The sequence below is a fragment of the Lepisosteus platostomus genome, chromosome 10 (genome assembly GCF_059453375.1).
Source record: "Lepisosteus platostomus isolate fLepPlt1 chromosome 10, fLepPlt1.hap1, whole genome shotgun sequence".
Lineage (NCBI taxonomy): Eukaryota > Metazoa > Chordata > Actinopteri > Semionotiformes > Lepisosteidae > Lepisosteus > Lepisosteus platostomus.
In genome coordinates this window covers 3,020,372-3,048,259 of record NC_142620.1, presented here as the reverse complement: position 1 = coordinate 3,048,259, position 27,888 = coordinate 3,020,372, and the positions used below count along the sequence as shown (strand labels likewise).

Sequence of the window (27,888 nt, the reverse complement as noted above, 5' to 3'; positions counted from 1 at the left end):
ATCCCGCTAGATATAATTAAATCAACAACCTGCAGAAAGTGACAAATGTACCCATCTTTCACATGCCGGTTTGTGTGTGTGTGTATTTCACAGGGCCCAGAGTTTGTCCCCAACAGACCACATTGCTGTATTTTACCTGGCCTTGCAGCTTGCTGTCTCGCGGCAGGTACGTTTCTGCAGTTTGAAGCATTTGCTCCTTGTCATGGATATTTGTGTTTTTCTGTTTGTAAAACACTCTGATGTCCCATTAAAGAATGAGTACATTCATAAAATGGCAGAAAGTGCACATTCATTATGCATGTGTGTTTATTCTTCGTACAGTTTGTACAGTTCAGGAGCAGTAATGTTGCAGGTAGAAAGACAAGGTTTTTAAACTTTGACGTATTGCTTCAAAACCACCGTCTTAACTGACCTATGGCATTACTGTTTTTATCCTAGAATCTTGATTTCCATTATTTCTCGGCACTTTACACTCTCGCCATTGCTTTGAAAGTATGCAGTGAGCGTGAGTGTGTTTTTAGGTTTCACGCGTTGTGAAAATCATTCTTCATTCTTTTCAAAGAGCACTGGAGCGGGTTGTTTAAGGTTTTATCTCCCTTCACACATTGGGCAATTTTGTTCCATTTTTTTTGGTGTTAAAGCTTGATCTTTGTGTTTTAATGGAAAACTCGCCATCACTGACGTCACAGTTAATCGCCAAGATCAGTTTACCCCAGACGTCCACAGAGCCTGTGAAATTTAACCGTGCATATTCGTCTGATGGAGGGGGTGATCACATTGCAGGCTCTTGTTCATAATATTGTTTAGTAATTTGTTCCACTGCAGCTGGGCCTCTCGGGTCTATGGCACTGCTATATTCCAATGACTGCTGGGCAGCTGCTGTTAGTTTCTGTCTCTTCTCCAGAATATATTCATGTTTGGGGGCGTTGCATAAATCTAAAGGAAAAAAATCCTGACACAAAGTCAACCTACTGTACAAGATAATGCTCCCCCTGTTGTCAGGAGTGAAGACCAACTGAGCTTCAAACATCTCACATGATTTTCTGGTTGTTTCCCTGGCAAACTGTGATGGTAGTGTAATGAGGAGGTAAAACGTTCGAATGGGAAATAAATTTCTACGACAAATACTTATAAACTAAACATTTAACCGCACTTTTGTTTGCAAATAGTAGGGCAAAGCGGTGGCTCTGTGGCTCAGGATCTGCGCCTGTGGCTGGAAGGTTGCCGGTTCGTATCCCGCAGCCGGCTGAGAAATCCTACTCCGTTGGGCCCCTGAGCAAGGCCCTTAACCCCAACTGCTCCAGGGGCACCGTATAAATGGCTGACCCTGCGCTCTGACCCCAAGCTTCTCTCCCTGTCTGTGTGTCTCACAGAGAGCAAGCTGGGGTGTGAGAAAAGGCAAATTCCTAATGCAAGAAATTGCCAGTAAAAGCTGTAATTGATTTAAAACGTCAACATTCAGATGTTTTTCTATTAGATTTTCAAGTTCACTTCAGACCTCTTTTGATATTTAAGCAGTTTTCTTAGTGCTTCGTGAAGCAGAACACTGGATTCACACTTAATCATGTCAGATACAAAGGGGAAGTTATTATTTGTGTGGATGCATTTGAGAATCATACTATTCTTAGAATGGCACAAAGGCTTGAAAAACCTTAATTCCCTTGATCTCCAAGCCTATATTACACCGTGCACCTCCAGAAGTGTCAAATCCTAAATATCAACATTTTGAAACTCACTTTTATGATCTAGCTTTCAATTCAATTTATATTACTATACTAATTTGTGTATACAGTACCTCCTTTGGAAATATAGTGTTTAAATGAACATCATCTGTAGATGATGTAGGGCTCTAACGTAAAATGAATGTGTCCTAAAAAAACAGGTGGTAGTAAGTAAAGTGTAAGTATTTTGCTAACGTTTGAGCATATATTCTTATCCATTTAGTCTCACATTTTAGGAAATGCTTCTGTGCATTTTAACTTCAGTCGTAATTAATGTATTTATTCAAATTAGTATTGTAAATATAAATAATATAAATTATTTCATTCAAATATTAAAGAGTGCCCTTCTGAAAGGAAAAACAAAAAAGCAAACTACTGCTTGCAAGGGGCTGTTTTAAGCCACTGTGGGCCACTGATCCAGATCAGGAATCTAGCAGATTAAATCTTGATGGAGATCCTTTCCAGGTGTGGAGACATAGTGGCCACACACACAGACTAGCCCATTGTTTCATAACCTCACAAGACCCTGAACAGGTTCTTAAGATGATTCTCTGCGAGAATCCGTTCTTCAGTGTCTCATGAGTGAAGATATTTAGAATGTCCAAAATATTATTGTTTTTGTTCAAAGGGGGGAAAAAAGTGTTCGGATGTACAATCGACTCTCAGCTTACTTGCTCACAGCTTTACTCAGTCAGCTCCGGAAAATAAACATTGAAAACATGGAAAAACTGCTTGATTCTCTGAAATATCCGTCAAGCATGCCTGCAAGAGCTAGTTAGTGATTACTTGTATTTACAGTATTTTTACTTATACAGTATTTAAAATATAGGACTACTATAGGAGAATTAGTAGGGTTTTTTTAAAAGGGTTGAGATCACTTCTATTGGCCATATGCAATTTCTTGCATTAGGAATGTGTCTTCTTGCAGAACCCAGCTTGCTCTCCATGAGACACACAGACAGGGAGAGAAGCTGGGGGTCAGAGCGCAGGCTCAGACATTTATACGGTGCCCCTGGAGCAGCTGGGGTTAAACAGAGGATTCCTCTGCTGGCTGCGGGATTCGAACCAGCAACCTTCCAGCCACAGGCACAGATCCTGAGCCACAGAACCACCGCTCTGCCCGGGGTCGAATCGGACTAGTTGGCGAGTTTGGCTTTACGCGCCGCTCAGAGTCCCTCACCGCCGGCTGCGCTGCATGTTGTTCTCTGTCGCCTGCCGTCAGCCGGAGGCTGAGCGCTGCGCTCTGTGCCTGGCAGATCCCCGAGGCGCTGGGCTACGTGCGCCAGGCCCTGCAGCTGCAGGGGGACGACGCCCACTCTCTGCACCTGCTGGCCCTCCTGCTGTCCGCGCAGAAGCACTACCACGACGCCCTCAACATCATCGAGATGGCCCTCAGCGAGTACCCCGAGAACTTCATGTGAGCCCCGGCCCTCAGTGTGTGTGCGCCTCGAAAGCAAAGAACGCTCAACCAGTTCTGTCACCTCATTTTAAGCATATCTGTGGCTCTGTTTTGGGGGGCATGGAGGAGCCATGTATGTGTATTCGGCTCACCCTTCACAATTCTCCCACTGTTGCTCATCAAATGTTTAGCACTCTGCCAAGATTCCAGCCTCTCTTGTGCACACAAAATGTAAAACAAAAATTTGTTAGGGCTTCAAGGCAGCTCTTTAATTATGTAAGTCCCCCTTATAATTGTTAGAGTCGATTTGTCTTTTCTTTTTCTGATTTAGCTGTTTTGATTTCCTGCTCACATGTGCTGATTAGACAGGCGCATGCCTCAGGGATTCAAGGTGCCGGCTGTGAAGTCCAGAGACTGGCTTGGCCAGTAGCTGTTCGCTGGTAAACCTGCTCGGGTCCTGGGTCCTGGGTCCTGTGTCCTGGGTCCAGCAGCCGTCTGCTTCAGGCTGTGCACATTCTGCTGGGCAGCTGGAGCACCACAGCTGGCATTATTAATTAAAACAGCGCGAGCAGACCCACAAGGAGGGCTGACACAGCACTTCAGCAGGAGGTAGCTACAGAATAGAGGGTTATCGGAAATAGAACTTTTCTTGGTTTTTTGTTTTTTTTTCTTGGTTTTTAATTTGCACGTGATGGGCTCTGTCACAGATCTATTTCAGATAACCCTGGCTTCTTTGTGACTATAATTCTACACCATGGGTTTTCTGTGTAAATTTGGATGTGTCCAATAGTTTAAGCTCTCTCTCTCCCTGAGGAGGAAGTAGCTCGCTACTATGCGCTGCCTCAGCTGTAAAATGAAGGAAAAACAATCCCTTTTCTCACCAGCATGGTTGGGCTGTACAGTATGTCCATTAGGGATGTATGTGCCCCCAGTCAGAAGCCTGTGAGGATGAACATGGCTCATGCGCAGTCAGATTTTCTCTGTGACCCTCTGGGAGTTGGAGCTGATGTCCCTGGCAGTGGTGTTATGTGGGCAGGGCCAGCACAATGCACCGACAATCAGTGTTTCTGGATCAGTGGAATTCTAGTGAAAAGTTTTTGTAGTAGGAACATGATTATAGTTAACGCATTTACTGCAATTTACAAGTCATGCTAAAACTTACAGTAAACACATATTTGTTTCTTATGTTTTTCTAAGAATAGAAAGGGGTCTACAGTTAATTTAACACTAAAAATACGTTTTCTTAGTTTGTGTGATTTTACTGTACACTACATGTTTGGTGAGGCAGATGAGCAAATGCATTTAAACTCGGAAGGGTTATTAATTTTAAAATAATTGGTCTTGGCACTGCTTTTTTTTATTTGCAGGTTCCTCCCATCACTTAATAAAAGTTGACCATCCATAAAGAAGTCTCCCTTTAGTCATTATGTTTTTTTCTAGTAACATTAATAATAGATTAATACGGTCTATACTTTACACTAATCCAGTTAAAGGGTTCTGAGGCGGAATTACGAGTTAAAAACAAATGTAAAAGGAGTGTTTTCGAAGTTAATGAAATGCTGCTGTCTCCTGTGTTCCAGACTGCTGTTCACCAAGGTGAAACTGGAAACCGTCTGCAGGGGGCCGGATGAGGCCCTCCTGACCTGTAAGCACATGCTCCAGATCTGGAAGTCCTGCTACAACCTCACGAACCCCAGGTGAGAGTGCTGCTGTCTATGGGAGCCCTCCCTCCCCCCGGCGGGCCTAGTGGGGCCCCTCTTCCGCCAGTCACTGGCCTCGTGAGACATGACGACCGACAGCACTCTTGTCCTGCCTCCTGCACAGCCACTGGTCCTAATCTTGGTGAAGTGGAAGGTCGCTCAGATAGGTGTGGAATCATTCTATAAACCCGGAAAGGATCTATATCTTGTGCTCTAAGTCACAACAGTTCAATAAACACTCCTAACAAGCACAGAGCACAGAGCACTCAGCTGTAACGCCAGGTTATGACTCATTTCACCTACATAAGGGCCTGAGAATTGGCATATTGTACGTCTCGAAGGATATAAATCTGTCTCCCCCTTTTGCTGTTTTACGTTGCAGCACATTTTTAATTGCCTTATGTCGTACTATCTTGGTTCCTACTGCAAGCTCCCTGTTGGTTTGCTCTCCATCATCACATCATGGACGCAGGCAGGCCCAGAGTGCAGAGCGAGTCCGTGTCTTCTGCTGGCCGTGCTGAAGGTTAGGGAAACGATGGTGCTTTCTCGCATAGTCAGAACTGAGTATAATGACATACCTAGTGTTTCTTGGGGATGAAAAAACAGAACTGTTGAATAAAATCAAATTTTGTTTTACGTATATGTACTTTCCAAGCCCAGTTTATAGGGATGCTTGTACTTCTTATAGGGAAGTTTTCTTAAATTCTTCGGAAAACCTGGATCTTTTTCCTTTGACCCTGTGCTGCTGTTTTCAGCTCTGATGGTGATATTTTCGCAGATTCTGCACATGAAAGGGAGCGGATACTTGTACAGCGTTTACACAGCATTCCTAAGCATCTTTTAAAGTTGTAACGTGAATCCCGTGGGACTAATTAAACGCAGGACTCCTCAGACTCTAGAAGATCACATTGTTTGTGCTGCTTAGCTGAGCCATCTTGCCCTTCTGCTCACATTAAACAGTCACAGGAAGACCATATTAAATAAGGAGGGGGTGCTCATCTACTTTAAATGAAGGTTTCTCACATCAGATTATAACATGCGCTCTAATATCAAGCCGTGTAAATTACATTTCTGCTTTGGGAGCTGCGGAGCCTTGCTCTGGAGAATCTCTTAAAGACGCATCTGTCAGCCTCAAGGCTGGATTTTATCCTGGTTTAGGCTGAGCGAGAAGACGGGCCCCTGGTGTTGGACTGCAGGCTGAGCAGTGACCCAGTGCCGTTTGTCGAGCCGCTTCGACTCCCAGAATACCTCCAAGGCTTTTTGTCCGCTTTCCCCCAGTGGCATCTTTGCGTTTTTAATGGCCATTGCCGCGCTGTTGAAGCTCCCCTGTGGCACCTCTGTCATGCAGTGAAGGTTTCGTTTGTTTGTCTCTCGACTGTGGGTCTCCCGACAGCCGGTCTCTAGACTGTGGGTCTCTCGACAGCCGGTCTCTAGACTGTGGGTCTCTCGACAGCCGGTCTCTCGACAGCCGGTCTCTCGACTGCGGGTCTCTCGACTGCGGGTCTCCCGACAGCCGGTCTCTAGACTCTGGGTCTCCCGATAGCCGGTCTCTCGACTGCGGGTCTCTCGACTGCGGGTCTCCCGACTGCGGGTCTCCCGACTGCGGGTCTCCCGACTGCGGGTCTCCCGACTGCGGGTCTCCGGACAGCCGGTCTCCGGACAGCCGGTCTCCCGACTGCGGGTCTCCCGACTGCGGGTCTCCCGACTGCGGGTCTCCGGACAGCCGGTCTCCGGACAGCCGGTCTCCCGACTGCGGGTCTCCGGACAGCCGGTCTCCCGACTGCGGGTCTCCGGACAGCCGGTCTCCGGACTGCGGGTCTCCGGACAGCCGGTCTCTCGACTGCGGGTGGCGGTCCCATCATGGAACGAAAACACGTCCAACTAGGCTTCAGCGGACCTTCCTTATGACTTGGGTTTCCTTCCTTCTTGGCCGCGTTGTCTCTGTGTGTTCATTTCCTTCACTGAAAGCCCAGGTAGATAGTCTGATCTAATAAGAATGTCAAAAGGCAAAAATAAGGACTTGCCTTTATAACAGTGCGTGCTGTTAGTTAGATTATAGCGATCGTGGATCTAACAAAAATGCTTTTCTGCTGCATTCCAGTGAGCAGAACCAATGTGAGGTTTTGGTTACACATTTGTCATGTATTAGCTCTTGTAGAAGTGATTGTTTGTTTTTTAAATTTTATTCATTGAAATACCTGCCTACCATCGCGTATTAACTCTGAGATATGAAATGATTGCTTGGTTCAAGAGTTTGATTTATCCCAGCACCAGGACTGGTACACCAAGCAAAGCCAGAGGACTTGAATGAAATCCAGTCAAAATTTTGGTTTATTTTGAATTTTCGGAAGTGGGTCCCCGCTATCTTTCAGGTACCCTGTGACTCATAAGGGTAGGGAACTCATTTCATTGCCCTCAGGGTACTGAACACGGCTTACCACATCCGCTGTAATGTGTGCTTTTAGTGTTTTTAGGATTATTTGATCTAATAATCAGGTGACGTTCTCTGACTCTTATCATCTTGGAAATCCTCGGCAGAGCTCGCTGACAGTAACTAGTCATTAATGAAAGTTTAAAAAAATTCTGTAAGGGATCTACCAACAGTACTGTTTTGTTGATCATTGCCGTGACGAACGTCTCCTGTGCGTGACCGAGCCCCGTCCCTCTGTGCTGTGTTGCAGTGACTCAGGCCGGGGGAGCAGTCTGTTGGACAGAGCCATTGCAGACAGGAGGCAGCTCAACACTATGACGCTGCCCGATTTCAGTGACCCAGAAACAGGTAAGAAGCAGCCCTGACAGTGGAAACCACTAGAGAAACTGTACCTGTGTTACTGATGCTAACATGCAGGTTTATCGTGTAACACTGGTATTCATAGTTCATTCTCCAAACCCCTTTATCCTGTACGGGATGGCGGGTTCCTGTCCCTAGCTCTTACAAAATGCAAAAATTAAGATGCAGGCATCCTCAATTTACAAAACAGTTGTTTTGCAGAATTCTGCATTAATGGAGTTTGAAAAATGAGAAATCTGGTTAACAAAGTCAGCCCCTTTCACTTTAATGGGGATTTGAATGACATGAGGTCAAGTAGGTCTCTCCTGGGAAGATGCGTCCTCTGTGACAGAGTTTTGGAATACGTCCAGTTTTTTCGAGTCTAAAGTCATCTGCAACAATGTTACAGAATACTTCCAGCGGTAATCGAACGGTGGTCAGTTTTTGTTTAAACAGTTTTATGACTGTGTACAGTGAAGAAACCCACCTCCCAAAGATGTTCAGCTTGACCTAAAAAGCTGTGGACATTCCTGAAGAAGACGGCCCAAGTATGGAGCGCCACATTAAACTGTTCTTGCCTGACAGAGAGCGCCTTTGATGATGATATAATAAACTTTATAGAGCACATTTTAAAGTTGCTTCTCAAAGTGCATTACATTAAAGAAAACAAAATGATAGGAAATTAAAGAGTTAGGACAATAAAAAACTAGTTTTAAATCTGGTAGAAGTTGCAAAGGGGCAGACACAGACATCAGTTAAGTAAAAGGCTTCCTGCCTTCCTGAATAAGAGCGTTTTGAGTCTGGATTTGAAAGAGCTCAGGGAAGGTGACACTCCGATATCCTTGGGGAGAGAATTCCAGAGTTCTGAGGCATTGCAAGAGAAGGCTCTATCACCCATAGTATGTAGACGGGCTCGGGGGACAGAGAGGACACCAGAGTCAGGTGAATGAAGGCTGTGAGGTGGGGAAGAGCAAGATGATAAATATTGATGGTACCGGGCAAAGAGGAAGAGCACCATCCGGACATCCCTCAGGGTTTTCTTTCAGCCTCGGACTTCCGGCACAGCAGCCACTGAGGAAGAGCCTCCCCCCACGAAGACTCTGCCCAGCAGTCATCAGCCATGGACCAAGGGTTCACTGCAGCAGCACCTCCCACACACAGATCCTCTGGCTCTGTCTGTGTTCTTCAGTAAATTGAAGGGTGCCTGGGTTTTAATGGGCTTTCTGCATAGTGCTGGGCCTAATTCTGGATGTTCTTCCCTTGCTGGGTAGCTGGGTTGATATATTAACAGTGATTCAGAACCAAGGGATTGTGAATTCGGACTGGGAGAAGTCTGGGTTTTGGGGGGGATTGCAATGATTATGTTTCTTTAACAAAAAACGTCTTAAAATCAAATAAACAGCAGACCCAAACTTGCCCAGCTGGACAACAACTTCAACACATTTTGCTTTCCTTAAGCCCAAGGAAAAAATACTGTTTTCACCATTGAAATCGTCTCTTTCTTAATATCCATTTCAAAAGCTCCAGCAGATAGTCTCCTCCTTTTATAGAAGTAAATCGTTCTAATAGCACTTTAATTGGCTTTAAGCATTTTGTTTGCTGATGTGTTGTTGTTTTTTTTATTGCGTGTGCGTAAATGTCAACAGAAAAATACAGCTCCCTAGTGTCACATTTTCATTAAAGTGATGCGCCATTAAGGCTGAGAATTACTGTGGTAACATGAAGGAGGATCGTGGGGCGCAGATGAGACCTTCAGATCCGCTGCTCCTTCATTGTTCCTGCTGCGCCCCCTGGCCGGAGCTGTGGAGCACAGCAGAAGGCCTGCAGGACCCAGGCAGCTCCCCCAGCTCCGGCTACCTGTCCTCCCCTTCCCCCCCAGGAGTTGAGGAGACCCGAGAGTCATTTCTGTGACGTGTTATTCACCGCAGGCATCTGTCATCGCTCTTTTTTTTTTTTTTTTTTAATTTCTGTGCGTGTGCTTTCATTTCTTCCCCGATTCCTTCGTAGTATTCCCTTCGAGGCCTTTCAGTGTTTCCTCTTTTCCTGCGCCGATTCTGGTTTTGTTTTGGTTTGCTTCCTGCCTTCCTCATGGTTTGTGTTGCTGTTCTTCTTCTAGCTTCAGACTCGTCCTCTGTCTCTGGATCAGAACCTTCCCTCCACTTCTTTGTATCTTCTCACCACTGCCCCCCCTCCAAGCCGGAGCCCCCCCCGAAGCCCGGCGGCCATGCTTTCTGCGACCACGCCCTGGGGCGCCGGCTGTCCTCGGCCTGTAAAGCGCGTCGCCGGTCCCGTCCACCCGCGTGCCGCGCTCGGCTGCCGCGCTGACTCCGTGTCCTGTTGCCGGGGCGCCCCCGGGCCACGCTCGGCTCTCGCGCATGCCGCCCAGTAACGAGGGTGACCCCCCCCCCCCCGCTGCGCCACTCTGGGGCGACAGCTCCAGGAGCGTCACTAACTGGCTGGTTTGGCTACCTGCTAAGCTGAACCGAAATTCTCCATTTTCTTTTCCCCTCGCCTATTGCGAAAAGAAAGATGTTACGCTAACAGCGGAGATCTTTTAAAACGGCCTCGCACGCAGCATGCTGTAGGACATATGGGTTTTCATAGCACCGCATCTCGTCCAAGACCCTGTGCACCATATTAGACGGGGGAGTATTGTTTTGAGTCCTCTGCTGGTCTCACCGATGAGCGGTGCCCTCGCCTTCTGTCTCTCCCCCCCGATTTCAAGAGCACTTGCCAGCAGTAAAAGAGCAGCACCCCGAGCGTGGAAGGGTGTGGAAATGTAGAGGCAGAGAACTTCTGCCTCTGCCGCTCCAGCTCATGGGAGCCATGTCATATCGGCAGTGTTTCCCGGCATTCATTAGCTAACCTTCCTTAGTGACATAAGACATGCATTTATTTTTAAACGCTGCAAATCATTTCCTGTCCTTGGTCGGTGCCGGCAGCCTGTCGGGTTGTGAACACGAGAGTAACGGTAGGACGAAGCACTTGCTGGTCGGAGGTGCGTCTTCTCCACAGAGCGCCGGTGAGCACTGGCTGTCTGGGCCGGTGGCTCAGGGAGCAATGTGTGGGGTCTGCCCTGAGATGAAAACATCCTCACGGCTTCTCACTCAGGGTGCAGTTCAAACGTGTTTCCCTATAACTTGCAGAAAAGAAACACCTCCCACAGTGTGGAAGGTACAGAGCCACTCCTGCTCTTTGGGGCTCTTCCAGAAAAATGATGAGCCGCTTCCCTAGTTTGGTGCAGTTTCTAATTACTGTATGGTTACAGAGAGGGTCGTCAGCTGGCACCCTTTGATAAACCTGATGAGGGTTTAGATCTCCCGTTTCCCCAGCTTAATCACAGCACACGTAAATGCTTCTTGGAAATGTTATGCCGACAGAGACCAGTATCTCGGAATTCGCACCACGCCATCAGTTTGCCCTTGAGAAATAAACCCGTCTGTGCATCTGTTAGACGTGAAGAAGCAACGCCTGTGATCTGGGACATCCTGAAGGCCCACCTTAGGATCAGTCCGTCTCCCATCTCCCCCCCGAGCCCCTCCCATCATTCTCTCGCCCTTTACTGTCTCCTCATCTCGCTCCGCCACCATCTTGTGCTGCCGTGCCGTGCCGTGCCGCCCAGACCAGTCAGGACAAATTTCTCGTGCCGTGTGACCTTTGCCACTGACCCGGCGCGGCCTTCTCTGCCCGCAGCAGAGCCCCGTCCACCTGAGCCATCAGTCCTGTCCCCTGCACACCCACATGACGGTGCGGAAGGGGCCCCTTCTGCCCTGACGTGTTCGGTGTGTGAGGGGGGTACGCGAGTGGAGACGAGCCCTGACTTCTCTGTGCGAGTGTTTCAGATGGTTTACCGTGCCCAGCTGGCTGTTGGAAGGGGACAGGGGGCAGCTGAGAAGAGCGAAGCGGGCCCAGTGCGGTCCGCGCCTCTCCTGCCCCATTCGCCAGCGGCGGAAACCGATTCTTTTGGTTTGCTTGCTTGGTTTTGTTCCCCCCCCCACCCCCCCGATGGTTTTTGTTTTTTTAATTTGTGCTTTGATTTATTTAAAGGCAACCCTCCAGATGCTTACTTTCATGGTTTTTACTCCATTTTTTCAGTTTGTAAGTAGTGCTTACTTGAAGGTCTCCTGGCTTTACTCGCTCTGCTGTCCGCTGGACTCGGAGACCACATGGGCTTTCTGCCACCGAATGTAAACGCTAACGTCCATCTGTAGATGTAGCTGATGTTAATGTGTCAGATTGGGGCTGCTGCTGTTTACCTATGTTTGTTGTCCTAAAGCCTATTGTACCCTGAGACCTGAATGCACCTGACCAGCTCTGGAGATTAAATATTAAAGAGGCAGTATCATTTTTCTAGGCCTTATAAACGGAGAGTTACCTTTTAGACCGTAAGAGGAGTTACTAATTTTATGGAAGGTTTATCCTGATATATTTCTATGTAATTTGTGCACATTTTATTTTAATGCAGCTTGAGTGTTGAATTAAATAAATAGGTAAGATTACGTGAAGATATTTGCTTCTGAGTAAGTGTGTTTGTATCATTTCAGGCACTGCAGTGGAATAGGTTTGATTATTCTTAAAGACCTTAAAGTGTAGGTTATATTCACAGAAAAGCCAGAGAGTTAAATGACTGGTTGTCAATGGAATGAAAGAGATATGAAGTTAGTGTTCGTACAAACCCGGCACTGATGAATGAATACTGTTTCTTTAAGCATCCCCAGTGTGCCCCTCTCCTGCTGCAGTGAAGCTAGCTCCCTGCATGTGCCTCTGATGGTGGTTCTGTCACTGCGCGTTCCTGCATTCATCTGCATGCAAGTTTGGGGTGTACTCATATTTTTTATGTGTGTGCATCATGTTTGCTCATATGCATTTCAAACCATTAACCCTCGGGGGTCAGGAGTGCTGTAGGCCCACTTCCATTCTTAATTGAGTAGGTCATCACGCTTGTAGTTTGGTTAGTCACTTTGTTTATTTCCTTCCATTCGTGTGTGCAGACATTTATGTGCATTTTGGCATGAGTTCAGAATCAATTTCTTGTATGTATAGTTCTGAATTTCTTTTTCAGAGCATGACATTTTCAGGGCTCAAAAAGGCACCTTCATTCTTGCACTGATTTGTTTTCAAAGCACTTGGCTCCTTCTTCTACTAAGATTTTTATCCTTTTACGTGCAGTCACCTCCAAATGTATTCATTCCTTCGAAGAACTGTTACCAATTGAGTTTTGTGATAGAAACAATTCAAAACTAAAGTCTTGTGTTATTATTATTATTTTAATGTATAAACAGAAAATTCTATGAAGAACAGATACATATTCTTCTAGATGCATGCTGTTCACATTCGTTTATAATTAATGTGATTCAGTCAGTCTTCTGTGAGGGCTCTTTGGCAGTGATAACCTCAAGGAGGCACGTCCTATAGTCTTTGAATAGGTTCTTAAGCTCAGATCACTGACATCTGACCACTCTGCCACACCGAACCTCTGCAGCTCCTCAGGCAGTGATATGGTTGTGATGTGCTGTCTTCAGCTCTCAGCATCAAGATCTACTAGAGGCTACGATAACTAGTGAAGAATGTTGAATTTTAGGCTGTTAGCCATTACGAAGCTTGATGCAGGATATTTTTTCCTGATATCCATTTGCAGCCATTGCAGTGCTGACTGTCATGACAGATGGCACTGGTTTGTGGTGGAAATATCCTGGCCAGTTTTCTAAGCTGTCTGTCCCCAGTTCTGACTAGGACTGCAGGACTAGACGATGCAAACCAGCCCTGAAGCAGGACTGTTCCATTTCCACTCTGAACTGAAGGATCGACATTTCCACCACGCGCTCGCATATGAATTGGAGAGTCAATAGATTTCTATTTAGTGAATCCAAGTCTCTTCTCTTTATGTTGCCCCGGAGCTCTGCCACAGACCCCAGATTCATGAGCTCAGCCATGATGGTGGTCTTGGAGACATTTCCTGATGACACTGGAGCGTTTTTAAGACTTCCGGTATCTTGCTCTTGGGTGTGAGTTATCCTCCCAAACCACTATTCTGCCCTCACATTTGGGTAAATCTGTTTTGCGTCCTCTCCCTGGTGCAGAAGCCATGTGACCATTTTGTGTTTTGAAATGTGTAGCTATTTTTTATGCTATTGATATATTCAGTAGTCCTTTCATACTTTACTGTTGTGTTTATTTCACAGATATTTAAAAATCTTGATGTGCATCTGCATTTTCTGTGCTAAATCATATTTTAGATATGGGTCATCAAGGTTATGAATACACTTGGGGGCTACTGTGTAATATGTTTAAAAAATGAACTCGGCTCTTACATACAGCTGTGACAGTGAAGAGGTTGTGTAACATAGAGGCAGACATCATAAGCGGAAGACAGCAAGGGCTGTTCTTCACTTCTCCTGTGCAGTCGTTAATTGTAATTAAAATCGCATTCTAAATTGAGAGCACCTAAATTACACTGCTTATGACATTTCCTACTGTGTCACATAACCCTTTCCTTACTTTTGTGTTCCTTGGTGGGCAGTAGCTGTGATGCTCTTATGCAGCTGACTATAGACTTCTCTCACTTGTTATCTGGCATCTGTAACAGCACAGTAATATGTCTTGTCATGACCTCTGATGTAACGGTTTGGGCATAGAGTAGGACTCAAACTCTAAAAGCCCGTCAAACCACGCATGGCAATTATATTACTTGCCTGGGGATTCTTAGTTAAAGAGAATCCACTTATCTTGAGAACGGTGCTTGTAAATTTTGTAACACATCTTATGTGTCCTTCTTGACACATAAGAAGGTCTGTACCCTACCCCAGTCATTTCTAGAAACACACAAAGTTTCTGCTCTGCCTCCTGTGTCACGCTTTCCAGCCAGGTTGGGTTACACAGCCCTCTGAGGTTCTCCATGATCTGTTGCTAAGCTCTGGCTCTTGCTGACTGTGATCAGTCTGCAGAAGGACTCATTTTCAAACAGGGGGGAAAGAGTGCTGTCTTGCAAGCTGATCTTCAGGTGAAACGAGCTGTCTTCACCTGGGGAGAGAAAACGGAGCAGAACAGAAGGAGCCCCCTCAGATCTCTTCTTTCGATTGAAACCGAAAGCCCGGGATCCTTTGTTTGTGGGCCAGGTGGAGCTGAGCCACACGCTCAGAACATGGGTCTGAATGCTGATGAGGCACTCCTGCCAGATGCCAGAGTCTGCTGGTGTTGCAACAGTGGCTTCTGCTTGATATGAGGTGAATTCTTTAGGATTTAGAGCTCTTCTCGGCATCACAGAACCCACTATCATCAAGCTACAGGACGAAGCTGCTCAGAGCTCAGCCTGCTGCTCTACAGGGTATGAAGAAAGCAAACCATAGGCACAGCTTTCTCCTGCAAATTAGGTTTAAAACTAGAATTAGCACATGAAAATAAATATTCCTCTTAATTTTTCATTTGCAGAATTTATCTTCATATCATTTCATTTCCTGTCAGGAAATTGGTCTGAAATATTGCCAGCAGACAGTCAGGGCGCAAATATAATGCAGTACATTAAAATTGGATTATTTTGAAGTTATGTTTGAAGCTTGTTAGGAAGACTTAAGCAGTTTTCCGTTCTGCTGTTTCATTAATCAAGAAGAAGTAACACACTGAGCACTTCTGCATATTGTATATTGCATAAGAGCTGCCCTCCTCCATAGTGCTCTTTTTCCACTCATCACACAGCAGGACAGACAGCCATCAGGCGTCCCACCTTCCAGCAGAGGCTAAACACGAAAGCTGCAGACCTTTCCGTTACTCCATGTTTGAAGTTTGTGATTCCCGTCTTTGTCATTTAGTGATCGCTCACACAAAAACAAAAACCACACCCGGGGCCTCTGCAGAGAAAGAAAATGAATCAGTGAAAGCGAAATGTTGCCTTCTGATTGAAACCATTTAACGCATCCAATTGACAGCATCCAAAAAATATAAAGTCTTACTAAAGGTCTTCTTTGTGCTTGGACGTTCGTGAACATGTGGAGTATTTTTGGGCTCTGGGCAGTCTTGGAATGTACCAGAGTAAGGGGGGGGCACTTTCAGATGAGAGTCTGAGCAAATGAGCTTGCTCTTACCAGGACAGATAATAAGGGCTTAGAGATGAGCAAAACACATGCAGGCTGTGATAGAGCCAGTGAGCTCCAGACAGGCGCTGAGCATTGAACCGGACAGGTCTTGGCTCTGCGTCACAACCTTAGAGAAGGGCCAAGCAGCTCTGCTCATCCTCGTTCACGTAAATCACCTGTCTCTGCTTTGAAAAGTCTATTGGAGTGACACAAACAGCCCGATTTATTTTGTCACCCCATGAAAAAGCTCTTGCTAGTTGCTGAAGCTTAAGAAGGAATCTTTATATGTTGAAATAATCCGCTCAGGGTTTTCCGCCGCTGGAAGGCGGTGTCCGCTCTTCTTGGGCACCTGCAAACAGACCAGTCAGAGCCCCAAACAGTGGAAGCCCGGCCTGTCCTGGTGGAGAAGGGGTTAACAGATGGGCTCGGCCGCCACGTTCCTCCGCTGATCCCTGTCGGCTCCCTCCCCAGGCTCTGTCCACGCTACTTCGGTCGCCGCCTCCCGCGTGGAGCAGGCCCTGTCGGAGGTGGCCTCCTCTCTGCAGAGCAGCGCTCCCAAGCAGGGGCCCCTGCACCCCTGGATGACTCTGGCTCAGATCTGGCTCCACGCAGGTAGGCCCGCATCCCAGAGACGGCTCCAGCTCGGTTGGGCCCGACCTCCTCAAGAGACACCCCGCCCTTGTCTACCAGCAGTCCCTCTGGTCCTTGTCTGCGAGTGTCCAAGGAGCCATGAGTGTCCAGCCCTGGTTATTCACAGTGCCTGAGGCTCCAGGAAGACATAGCAGAGGTGCTGCTGTCACCTCCTGGGGTTATACCTTAGTCTCTGGGGGGTGGTGAGTGTGAAATCGCCTTGTCCTTTGGGAAGTTTGGCAGAAGAATATTCTTTTTCCCCCTGAGTACAAAGCATGGTACTGGTGTTGTTACCCTCTGTAGTTACGGGGCACATCTTGAACTAGCCTTCACTTCCCACTTCACTGAGAATGCGTGTTTTTTTTGTTTTTATTTAACCATGTTTAACATGTGGCAGTCAGATTTGTTTTGTCAGCATTTGCTTTTGTCTTAACAAGTGGTATTTGGCACGTATGCCTATGCATTCCGACTGCGGCAAAACATCTAATTAAATTAGCTCCAGTTCTTATCAGGAAAAGTTTTTTTTTTTAACTGTCTTGTTTATAGAAATTGTTGTGAGAAAGGATGCAGTGCCCCCATTAAACAAAAAAATCTGATAGGTTGCAGCTCTATAACTATTTTTATCTGCGTGCAGAGTCTAAGTGACACATTTCATAAGCTGACATCCCATAAACTGAGAAATTTCCATTGAAGCTGCTGCTGAGCCAGTTCTCTCTTGCTTGTTGTCGTCTTCCTCGTGGGGGGGGCAGTCATCTGAAAAGTAAATGTGCAGAACCAGCAGAGGGGTGCGGTAGGGCTGCTCTCTTCCCAGGAGCGAGGAGAGCTCTCCTCTGTACCTGCTTGCCGCGCGGGCTCGTGCAGGTGAACGAAGGGGGAAGTAGCCAATCACCGACAGACAGTGACCGTGAAGGGGGAGGGGTTAGGCAGACCGCGTGTCCGCTCTTGCGGAGGTTTAACACTAATCCCTGTCCGTCATTTCCATTGCAGCGGAAGTCTACATTGGCATGGGAAAGCCTACAGAGGCGACCGCCTGCACCCAGGAGGCAGCCAGCCTCTTCCCCATGTCCCACAACGTGCTGTTCATGAAGGGCCAGGTGGCCGAGCTGCGGGGCAACATGGACGAAGCCAAGCGCTGGTATGAGGAGGCCCTGTCCATCAGCCCCACTCACGTCAAGACCATGCAGAGGCTGGTGAGTTCTCTCCCCCAGCTCCTGCTGCCTCTGTAACTGTAGACACAGTCGACGTAGTTCACATGTGTCTACAGTCTTACTTTTTTCCTCGGAGCTAAAATGACGTTGGTTGGCTCTCCTGATGAGTTTGGCCCAGGGCCCCTTTGAGGGATTTCCTTTTCCTTAAGTGTGCAAGATCCCAGAATGAAAGGCAGTCATGGGCGTGTTCTTGATGCGGAATACGACCAGGCATTTCATGAGTAGGGCCATCCTCTTAACGTATAAGTGAAAGCAGAGCCCACTCTGGGCTACCAAATAGCTAGGATTTAACCTCCACGCTCCTGACCGAATATCCTCAGTACCTAATCTGTGCCTGCATACCTCGTAATCATGTACGGGTGTGGACACAAGACAGACCCTCGACAGAGTCCACCTCACACTTTGAATGATGTGTTAATCACAGGACTGCAGCTCCACTCAGGTGCAGATACAGCATCCTGAACCCACACCCACCAGCGCCTCGTACTCCCACAGCATCTCCTGCTGATTCTTCTCAGGAGTATGGTCATCTCCCAAGTCTAGCTCTTCTCGGCCAGGACTGAGCAAGTATTGTTCCTGGGAATCTGAGACTCGGTTGATTGATGGGGTCTCCTCTCTAACATGGTGACACCAAGGAGAAGAGTACTTTGGCTAAGGCGTGTGCTCCCTCTGTAGTTTGAACACTCCCCCTGGTCCTGCTTTTCATATCTGCAATACAGATATGGAAAACTGTATTGCCAGTCCAGAGGTGCCTTATCTGACTTTCACGCCAGGGTGAGATGCATCATCCACCCCAACCTTGTTCCAGTGCTCTCAGTACTTCCAAGCAACCTGCCTCCTCCATCGCTGCCTCACCATGGTGAAGGTGCTTAACCACTGCAGCCACCTCAGCAGCTGTGCTCACCACAATCTCACCTGACGGTTCTGTCAGAGGGGCTTAGCCAGGGGGCCCATGCATTATTCAGGCAGGTGTTTCTCATGCCTCCCAGGAGAGTCATGATGATACAAAGGATCAAGTGGGGTGAAAGCTTAAATTTCTCCTCTCTGGCAGCTAGACATATTCAACAGCGGGTTCACTTTCTGAAACCGGTTCCCCACAAAATCCAAGAGCTCAATTAGGAGAGTTCACGCAGAAGTCAAGCTCATGTATTCGAGCAGGTAATTGGCAGGCGCTTCTGTGGTGTACCTGCTTCAAAATGTGAAATTTTCCAATAATCTAGGAACTGAACTAGTTCTGAAACAATGCATTTTCTGATACAATTATTTTTTTTGGGGGGGAGGGGAAAAAATGAATATGTAACATTAATTGTATTGCCCATAGTTAATTAGGTATCATGAGAGTTTCTCTAGTGCCAATTTCTTCAGACTGTTCCTTAAAGTTGGAGATACCTCTTTGAGTACTTTCTTTGAAGACATCTTTAACTTGCTTCTTTAAGTAATAATGAAATAAATTACTTTCATTTAAAAAGGAATAGGAAAGTAAATTCACAGCTCTTTAAGTTTTGAAATAGCTACTGTTAGCTGCTGTAAGGCTGTCTCCTCATCAAGAACATTTCCAGATGGGGGGTAACAGGGGTTGATTCTGGATGTTACAGCAGAATTCAAGTTGTGCATAAAAAAAATGCCATAAATGTGTGGCTCATTTCCAGCTTCCCAAAACTCTTTAATGTCATGTCCCTCCAACCAAGGAGGTTTTTAAAAATGGTCAAATGATTGCCTCCGGTGAAATTTCACACAATGATTTTTGCATTATTAATGCTAGCTTTATGTGTTATGTTATGATTGTTTTTTGACACAACTATTTGCCTAGTATTGGGATAGCACATCTACGACAACCAGCTATTTGGGATTTGTTCTGTTCTTCTTTCAGAAACTCTCTCGATTCCCTGTCTATTTTTTTTTACTTTTAATACAAAAGGCTTGAAAAATGGTTGACAGTTTTTCTGTCTCCTTCCATAAGTCTTGCCAGGCCACTCTGCTCCAGGATGCTGGTGATTTGTAGTGCTGTACGGAAATGTCTGATGTTAAATATTTTCTTCATTGGTTAAAATATCTGTTTGTTTAAAAAAAAGCACAAATCAGTGCCATTTCAGGAGTGGTTTGCTTTCCCTGCATTCTGACAACCTTCCTCTTCCTAAAGGACAACAATTCTTCTTTAGAGTTACAAACCCCCCAGCTTTCATTTAAGAAGTATTTCTTTTAGATGGCGAAAAACAGGACAACTGGACAACTCAGATGCTCCGAGTACTGTCTGTAGCTCCAGTTCTTTTCTGTCTTGTGTTTTAACAGCATTCTCATACCACGGAGATCAAACTTATTCCTCCAATAGATTTACACTCACGAACCCCGGTTAATGAATAATTCATTCCATTTTCTTCGCTGTTAGACCAGGTTAAGGCATTGAGTCAGCATCGGCCTAGCATTGTTCCCTTTAGAGTGGTAAGAAAATGAGCTTAAAAAAAAAAAGCCGCGTCCCAGCTGCTGGGAACCCTGCAGCGTAAATCATTAATGAGGTGCCATGCCCGTTCAGCCTGTGCTCTCTGAGCTCATCTAGACTACCATTCTCCTGAAGATGAAGTGGAAGTGTTCTGTCCGAGAGGCCGTCATGAAGTGGCTCGTGATTGTGTTTTTTTGGTTTATCGATTTAGGAGCTGGTCATTAAAATTAAATAATGTGCCAGGAACTTGATGCTTAGTCTTCTCTAGCCTGGTATTGTTACCCTACATGCAACTGCAACAGCTGTGTTAGTGACTCTCTCCGGCTGCCCGGCTGCCGTGATCTCCCTGGTGCCTCTGACACCTGACTCCTGTCTGCCTCCCTGAGCTGGGAGCTCCTGGCTCTGCTCACCCCTGGTCCTCCTCCGACCTCCCTGATCACGCTTGCTAGGTCCCCTGGTGAGGGTCGCCCTGTACTCATTGGTTCTTTCACACCGGGGTCCCCCAGGGCTCTGTCCTGGGCCCCCCACTCTTCTCTCGCCGCACACAAGCCACCCTTTCGAGAACATAGGAAGGGTTACGAACAAGAGGAGGCCATTCGGCCCAGCTGGGGCCCCTCGCTAAATACTGGGTAATTGAACCAAGGATCACATCCAGCTGCTTCTTGGAAGAAACTAGGGCATCTGCTGGAACAACATGGCTGGGCGGCTTGTACCAGACTCCCACATCCCTTTGGGTAAAGAAGAGCCTCCTGCTCCCGGCTTTAAATGCACTTCCACACGGTTTCCACTCGCGTTCTCTGGTTTCGCATTTCACTGTTCGTTCTGAAGAAAGATCCTCTGCGTTGTTTTTGTCAAGGTCTCTAAGAGTTTTAAATACTTGTATCAGGCCCTTTCCTATTATTCTCCCTCATCTGACCTCAACCTACTGTAGATCTCCTGTATCACCCTTGACCCCAGCCTCTCCTTAAAAATACAGAATTGATTTAATTTTACCAGCATGACTGTTCCTTGTCCTTTCACTCATTGTCAGTTTTCTGTATTGCGGGTCCCACTTCACAAGGGACACGCGCTAAGCAAACAATTAATCTTGCATAATAATAAGTGAATAAGGAATATGATGAAGTTTGTGAACTGTTAAAGAAAAACAGCAAACTGTCAGCTGGTATAATAAATCAGCTGCATACAGTATATCTGTTAACTAAGAACATGTCAAGACAATGTGTCTTTATTAAATTCTTACAGAATAATCTTTGTGACCAACAGTGACATTTTCCTTGTCTTAGCACAGAAGAGATATTAGCAGAAAATACCTTTTCTTTCAAATTTTGCTCTGTATTTTATCATAAAAAGCTTATTTGTATTTGGTACTACTACAGAAATTATCCCTCTTCTTTGGGGAAAGCTTGTTTGAAATTAATGAACATTGGCTGTTTCATGGTTGGTCATTTTTAGTGGAAGTTCTGTACGTTGAGTGTAGGTTCAGTGCTTCCTAATTGATGACGAGCTTAGTTATTACCTAATTGCGCAGCCTGTAAAATAATAGATTACTTCAATAATGTGGAATTCCACCGCACTGCGAGATCACTGGAGTTGTATTGATCCGATTGCTCCAAGCTTCTGCACACAGGGACATTTCAGGGTAATCTTGTTTAGCTTGGACAAAAGTAAAATGTGTTTTTAAGTGCTGGGACATGTGCTCATCAATCATCTCATTATTTAGGATAAATAAGGTAATGCATAAAAATGTCTAGCAGACAATCTTTAGCTTGAATTTATAGGTCTTTCTTGTCCCTTAACGTCACGCTCAGGTGATTTAGGACTCGGTCAGAGCAGAGCATTGCTTATCCTCTCCGTCAGAGAACATGCCTGGAAAATTTGCTTTGAATAAAGATTTCTTGCACATCGTGGCAAATCTAAATCATATATTTTAATTAGGCAAGTAATGGGTTTGTGAAACCTGTGTTTTTATATGTTAAGGTTTATGTCAGGAAAGGATTATGGTCCTCTTCAGAGTTCCTGAAAGCACACAGCATATTTAATCCTTTTTCTACCAAACTCCGCATCAAGTGCTGTACTTATCTCTAGCCACGATCCCCAGTGCTCGACATCAGCATATATCGCCTGTTCTGGCTCCCCAGCGCCAGCTCCCTGCGTGTTTCAGAATAAGACTTGACAGACCACTGGTCACCTGTCATTTTTGGAAGGGTTTGACGCTCAGCGAAATGTTAACTCCCAACACACCAGTGACCGCACTTTAAAAAGGCTCAGACAGGACTACGTGCCTCTTGGGATGACCCAGAGCCAACGGGAGGGTTTTTCTGGACGCACGGAGCAGGCAGGGTGTGGGGGGCTCCACTGGCCTTTCTGCACCCTGGCCAAGGAGGTGTGACTTCTCTCCCTGTCAGCACAGTAAAGGTGGCTTTCATTGCTTACAGCCTTCAGCATGCTGGCTCAGGAATCAGGAATAAGACTGGGAGGAAGAATAGAAGGACACGTTTAAGCAGACAGTTTTGTTTCATTTAATATTTATTTATGTGTAATGTGTAAGAAAAAGCATGCTGTTTTCAGTTGTACAGCTCAGATTATTAGTTGCTAGTAAGTGTAGTCAACTTAAAACAGGCCATGAATTATTGATGGCTTTAACCTTTTATCCCTCAGCTTGTGGTGTTGATCTTCTAGGGGCTGAAATCTTACATAATTAACCCTTTCTTGAACCTTTTGCTCAAGAAATGAATCAGTTGTTACAGATCCCTATCTGATTACTTAACAGAGCCTGTACACACAAAAACCCCCGTTGAGAAGTAACTGCTCTCATCTCACTGGAGTCATTAATTGAAACCTAGTCATTCTGGTTTTACTGTTGGAGCCCTGTTACATTTGGAAATTGTGTTACATTATTGGAATATTACTTTTGCTTGATAAAATCTTCAGTGTGTATTGTCACTGATGTCTTGCTGTTCTTTTTTTTTTTTGGTTTCCAGCCATTTCTGTTACTGAAGCACTCTGGCATCTCAGCAAATGTGTTTTCCTTCTCTCTGGATTTTTCTTCACGCTCCCACTGTGTGACAGGCATGTGGGAGCCTGGCAAGTCTGAGGATTATGTTTCTACTTTTTTTTTGTTGAAGCAGAGCAGGTAGGGTAGCAATATTGCAAGACAGTGCACACGTCTCTACAAAGTCAGGCATCTTTGTGCTGGCCCTGACAGACCTTCCAGACTTGCCAAGCTCTGGGCTCTTTTGAGAAGCCCTGATCAGTTTGCAGAAGCTGCACAGGGAGTCTTAAACAGGTGTCAGATTTGCCCTGACAGTGTGTCACTGGCAAAGCCTTCGTTAATGTCATATCGGAAGGAAGTTGGCTTAGCGACGCTTAATGGTTTCTACATACTAACAGAAGAAAAGAAAGTATTTCATGTAAAAAAAAAGCTTTTCTTGTACATATTTGAATATTTTTTTTACACAAAAGATAAACATAAGAACAGTTACAATGGAAAGGAAGCCATTCAGCGGTCTAGTCCTTCTGGTCGTTAGCAGCTACTTGATCTCGTCAAGGGACACCTGGGTGAGACCCTCAGATGGCCTCCTCTTGTTTGTATCTCTCAAAATGTCGAGTGCAATGCTGGTTTCTTATTTTTTTTCCCCACCGGCCCGTGCCTCCTTTTCAATCCGCAGAGCCCGCTGCGAGGTGGAAAATGTGAGCGGCGCTCCTCTGGAGGGGTTGCTAGGAGGCCGGCGATTGCCAGGCAGCGCGCTGCGGAGTGGAGGCGGCGTTGGCACGCTGGCAGAGCGAGGCTGCGATTGGCCGCAGGCCCGCGCTGTTAGTGGCCTCTTGGCCGTGGCGAGAAACAGGGCGCTGGGCAGGGGAGGGGTGGAGCTGACAGGTGTGCACAGGAGCCACAGGAGACCTGCGGCGGCCTCACGGTGTTTGTGTTCCTTTGAGCACGGGAGCTTAACGTAGCGCACTGCTCCAGCTGACCCCTCTATGGGCTCTGCGCTCTCAGAGAGAACCCTGTTTGCTCATCATTGTAATTCCCGATTTCCAAAAGGGTTTGCTCTGAAATGGAAGGTGATCTTGCTTTTTTAAGTGAGCTCCCGCAGACAGTGTGGCTGCCTTTGTGGAAAGAATCCCCAGTGGTTGAGTGCGCATGTTGATTTCTTTTTCATCTTTTTCGTTTTTTCCTGTCCACGGCCTGTTGTCTTGGGCTCAGACTGTGTCAGTGGTTTTAAGTGTGGTCTAATTACAGATAGCCCCTGGGGAAAGCACAGTGCAGCTCTGGGCACAGGAAGCAACAGTGAATGGAAAACGTCATGGAAGAACTCTGTTAGTTGACATAGTGTTCCGAGAACATTATTCCTATGTGCATGAGGAGCTGGTCCCAGCTGAAGGACTCCAACTCCTGAAAACACTAGTATGCAGCCATCATGTGCCTAAAATATGGTTAGGTTAGCTAAGCAGCAGCCTGGGATTTGTCATTTGTATTCTTGTGGGTTTGTTTTGCACTTGAATGTATAGCACAGTCTTCCTGTGAAAATATGAAATATACCCATGAATGTGCAGTACACGCTGCCTAATTGTTGAGGGTAAGATTTCTCCCATTGGGTGACCCTCTGAGGAGCTCTCCCCCCATCTGGGTTGATCTTGTCCATCCTGTCGTTGGTACTGACACCAATGCGCTGCCGTTTGCTGGTGTTCTGTCACCAGAATTGATAGCTTCTCCGACATCAGCAAACTCAAGCCTGTAGCCTTGTCAGGTTAAGACCTCCAGAAATTTAACATCCAGCAGGAAACAACCAATTCAGTGTAAGGATTTTAAATCTGTAATTCTAGGCCTCTAGGTAATTTTAGGGGGGTGTTCTATTGCAGAAGTGTTGGAATAAAATAGCTGTGATGCAAATTAGTAAAGCAATCAGTAGAGCATAGCAATCTTGGTTGAACAGCACATTTCCTCTTACAGCCAGTCTCGCACAAACACTTGATATACCTGGTAGATTCAAGATCCCCCATTAAATGTGTTAATAATTCGAGAAGACCTGTAGTCCCGTATCAATCTGACAAATATCAGAGCAGCCACATGAAGGAGCCCTCTGCAGGAATACATGGATTCTGCGTAAATACTGGAAAACAGCGGAGGGTTTGTGACACTGGCCCTGCATGAGATCCTGCTGTGCGACTCACACCTTCCCCTCCTCTCCACAGGGCCTGATCCTGCACCAGCTGGGGCGCTACAGCCTGGCGGAGAAGGTCCTGCGGGACGCGGTGCAGGTCAACTCCACGGCCCACGACGTGTGGAACAGCCTGGGGGAGGTCCTGCAGGCGCAGGGCAACGATGACGCCGCCACCGAGTGCTTCCTCACCGCCTTGGAGCTGGAGGCCAGCAGCCCCATCCTGCCCTTCACCATCATCCCCCGCACCCTGTGAGCCCACTTTCAGCACTTGGACAGATCCCCTGCCTTATGTAATCGCATCTGTTCACATCACTGCAGTTTTTCTTCTGATTTTTAAAAAAGTGCGAAATTGAATCTGAATTGGTGCTGCATCTGGATATGGGGCTTCAAACTGCAATAGCTGTCTTGAGAACACCTTTGGCACGTACATATGTAGAACAGGACTGCCCTGTGCAATGGGAGTGTATATTAAAATGTAAGTACAAGCTGTTGCAACAAAAAAACAAGTTGAACACTGGTGTTGGTAGTTGTTTGACTTTGTCATCCGACGTGATAAGGTGCCATCCGTTCTGTTATTTTATCTAAATGCGCTGTGTAGCTGTCCTGGTCATTTTCTTTTCACACCACAGAAAATGCTAACCTTCCATGCTTATGATGTCTGTAACTAATAGTACTGAGGGAGAGGTCATCTGCAACACCTCTTGTCAAGACTTTATTTCACTGCTGAGTAAATCTGATTATCAAATGGCTCGAAGATTAGAAGCAGTTCCATGCCATATGCGGATTCTCTTCTGCCAAACACAAGGTGGGAAGAAAATGCCAGCTGTCTGCTGGCCCTCCTCTTCCCAGGAGAAAATAAATCTAAACAATATTTTGGAGAGGTAGGCAGGGATGAGAGCCCAGATTCCATTGTTGAACTACAGCTCAAGGGCTGTTGTAATTTTTTCACATTCGCGTTTTATTTTGTCATGTCTTAGGCTTTGTTAGGGAAGAAATTAGTCACCGGGGAAGTCAGAGTTATGCAGGCAGTAGTTGTCTTTGTGCTGAAATTATGTTAGCAGCACGGCAGAAACCAGAAACATCAGGTTGGTAAGGGCTCTCAGCACGTACCGGCTTTCACTGCATTAACAACATTGACAACGGGGGACCTGAAAACAAGGCAGAAGCGATATATAGTAGAGCCCAGATCTAAGTGGTTATTTGTAAAACTGCTCATGACTTCATTATAAGGCATCGTTATTTTTCTTGCTTTAGTTAAGCAGGAATAGTAGGGGGCAGAAACGTTTCTGTATCTGGCAGAGGACCGGAGTAAAGGGTAAAAGCCAGGGTAAAGGAATTTTACTAGTTTATCTCCGCTGTTCTTTGAAAAGACAAAAGCATATCTCAAGGAATGTTAATCCACCTTTCTATGTCCCAGTTTACAGAGAATCGTGCAAGACTGGGGTCTGTCTCTTACAGAATTCTGTTATTGGAATTATTGAGGTTTCCTGGCTTTAAAGCAACACATTTCGTATATTCAAACTCACCTGGTTTCACTCACAATAATTTTTATCTTCTCTGTTAGTTCATTTTAATAGAAATGAATGTGAGTGGTGAGAGTTCTGTTTTGCAGCAGCAGCCCCTGAGATAGGAGTGTTGTGTTGGTTTTTCTGTGGTTGGGTATATGTTTTTTTGCTACTGTATTCTTCATCATTCTGAACTGCAGTTTTGGATTCAATTCAGCAGCTAATATTCTTGTATTTAATTCTGAGAAGGAGTACTGCGCGGAGTAAAACATGACATATACATTTTAATCACGCTTTGCTTTAATTTGTTAAGTGTATTTTTATTGGTGGATCTTAGAAATTACAGCTGAAATTTGGTGATGTTTATGTTCATAATATTTATTTAATTTGCATTGCCAATATTGTTTACTTTTTGAAATGTTACAGTCAAGGTGAAGTCAAGTTTTATGATTTAAAAAAAAGAGTACTGGCAATCTCTGCGATTTTAAAGAACAATCATCCAAACTAGGTCAGTAGCACTCACAAATAAAGGCCAAAAATAGTTGAGTTTTACAGCAATGTGTACACCTGTATGTGATTATTGTGTTGAAGCAAAGAATGTGGTTTTCATCACCTTTTCATCATAGTTATTTTAGGCTATTGACAAATTCGTTATTAGAATTGTGTTATTAAGTAAATTATATTTTACAGTGAGTTGTTACAGAAATGTTAAAAACTGCAATATGTATATTTTGTTGTTTTGTAGCTGTTCATACTTGAAGAAAATGTTTAAGGTTGAGACAGCTTGAGAGAGGCGTTATTTAAGAGAGAAATATTTATAAACTGGAAAAATAATGGTCGCATTAAAAAGTTATCAATCGAAAGCACAGTAGCTTCCTTTCCCGTGTTTTACTGGTTCCATTTGTATGCCAAAGCATCCATTATATTTAATGTATTCACCCAACAGAGAAGAAAAATACATCTATCTAAAGCTGATTTAGCTCAGATCTGATTCAACTGACGAATGTAATATGATGTCAAGTAAAATAATATTGGAATAAATGTTGTTTCTGCATCATTCTTTCTTAAATGAAAGATCCTGATGAAATGGATCCTGCTCTGTCCTCAAGCTGCTCAGCAGGAACTCCTCCAGCAGAGCTTGCTAGCTCTCCACTCCTGTAATTACACAGAGTCTGCAAGACAAGACATGTCACCCAGCTTCGCAATAATGAGTACTTGAACGTCCTTCTTTTTTTAGAGCCTTGACATTTGCCATCCAAGGAATCTTTTAAAAAAAAACAGCAATTC

The 27,888-nt window shown here is 45.6% G+C and overlaps 1 protein-coding gene across 4 annotated transcripts in view; it reads left to right on the top strand.

The window, feature by feature from the left end:
• The window catches only part of ttc7b (tetratricopeptide repeat domain 7B), a 55,151-nt gene extending 27,509 nt beyond the window's left edge, over positions 1-27,642 (top strand). The window contains exons 14-22 of one of the 4 annotated variants that reach the window (XM_088647525.1): positions 94-166; positions 2,978-3,138; positions 4,701-4,817; positions 7,502-7,599; positions 9,707-9,859; positions 11,638-11,688; positions 16,131-16,271; positions 17,277-17,479; positions 25,128-27,642. In XM_088647525.1, the coding sequence (XP_088503651.1) occupies positions 94-166; positions 2,978-3,138; positions 4,701-4,817; positions 7,502-7,599; positions 9,707-9,859; positions 11,638-11,688; positions 16,131-16,271; positions 17,277-17,479; positions 25,128-25,349 (1,219 nt within the window). In that variant the 3' untranslated portion in view covers positions 25,350-27,642. The remainder of the gene's footprint in view (positions 1-93; positions 167-2,977; positions 3,139-4,700; positions 4,818-7,501; positions 7,600-9,706; positions 9,860-11,637; positions 11,689-16,130; positions 16,272-17,276; positions 17,480-25,127) is intronic. The other 3 variants (XM_088647523.1, XM_088647522.1, XM_088647524.1) reach the window with 3 other exon arrangements.
• Positions 27,643-27,888: the final 246 nt, after the last annotated feature.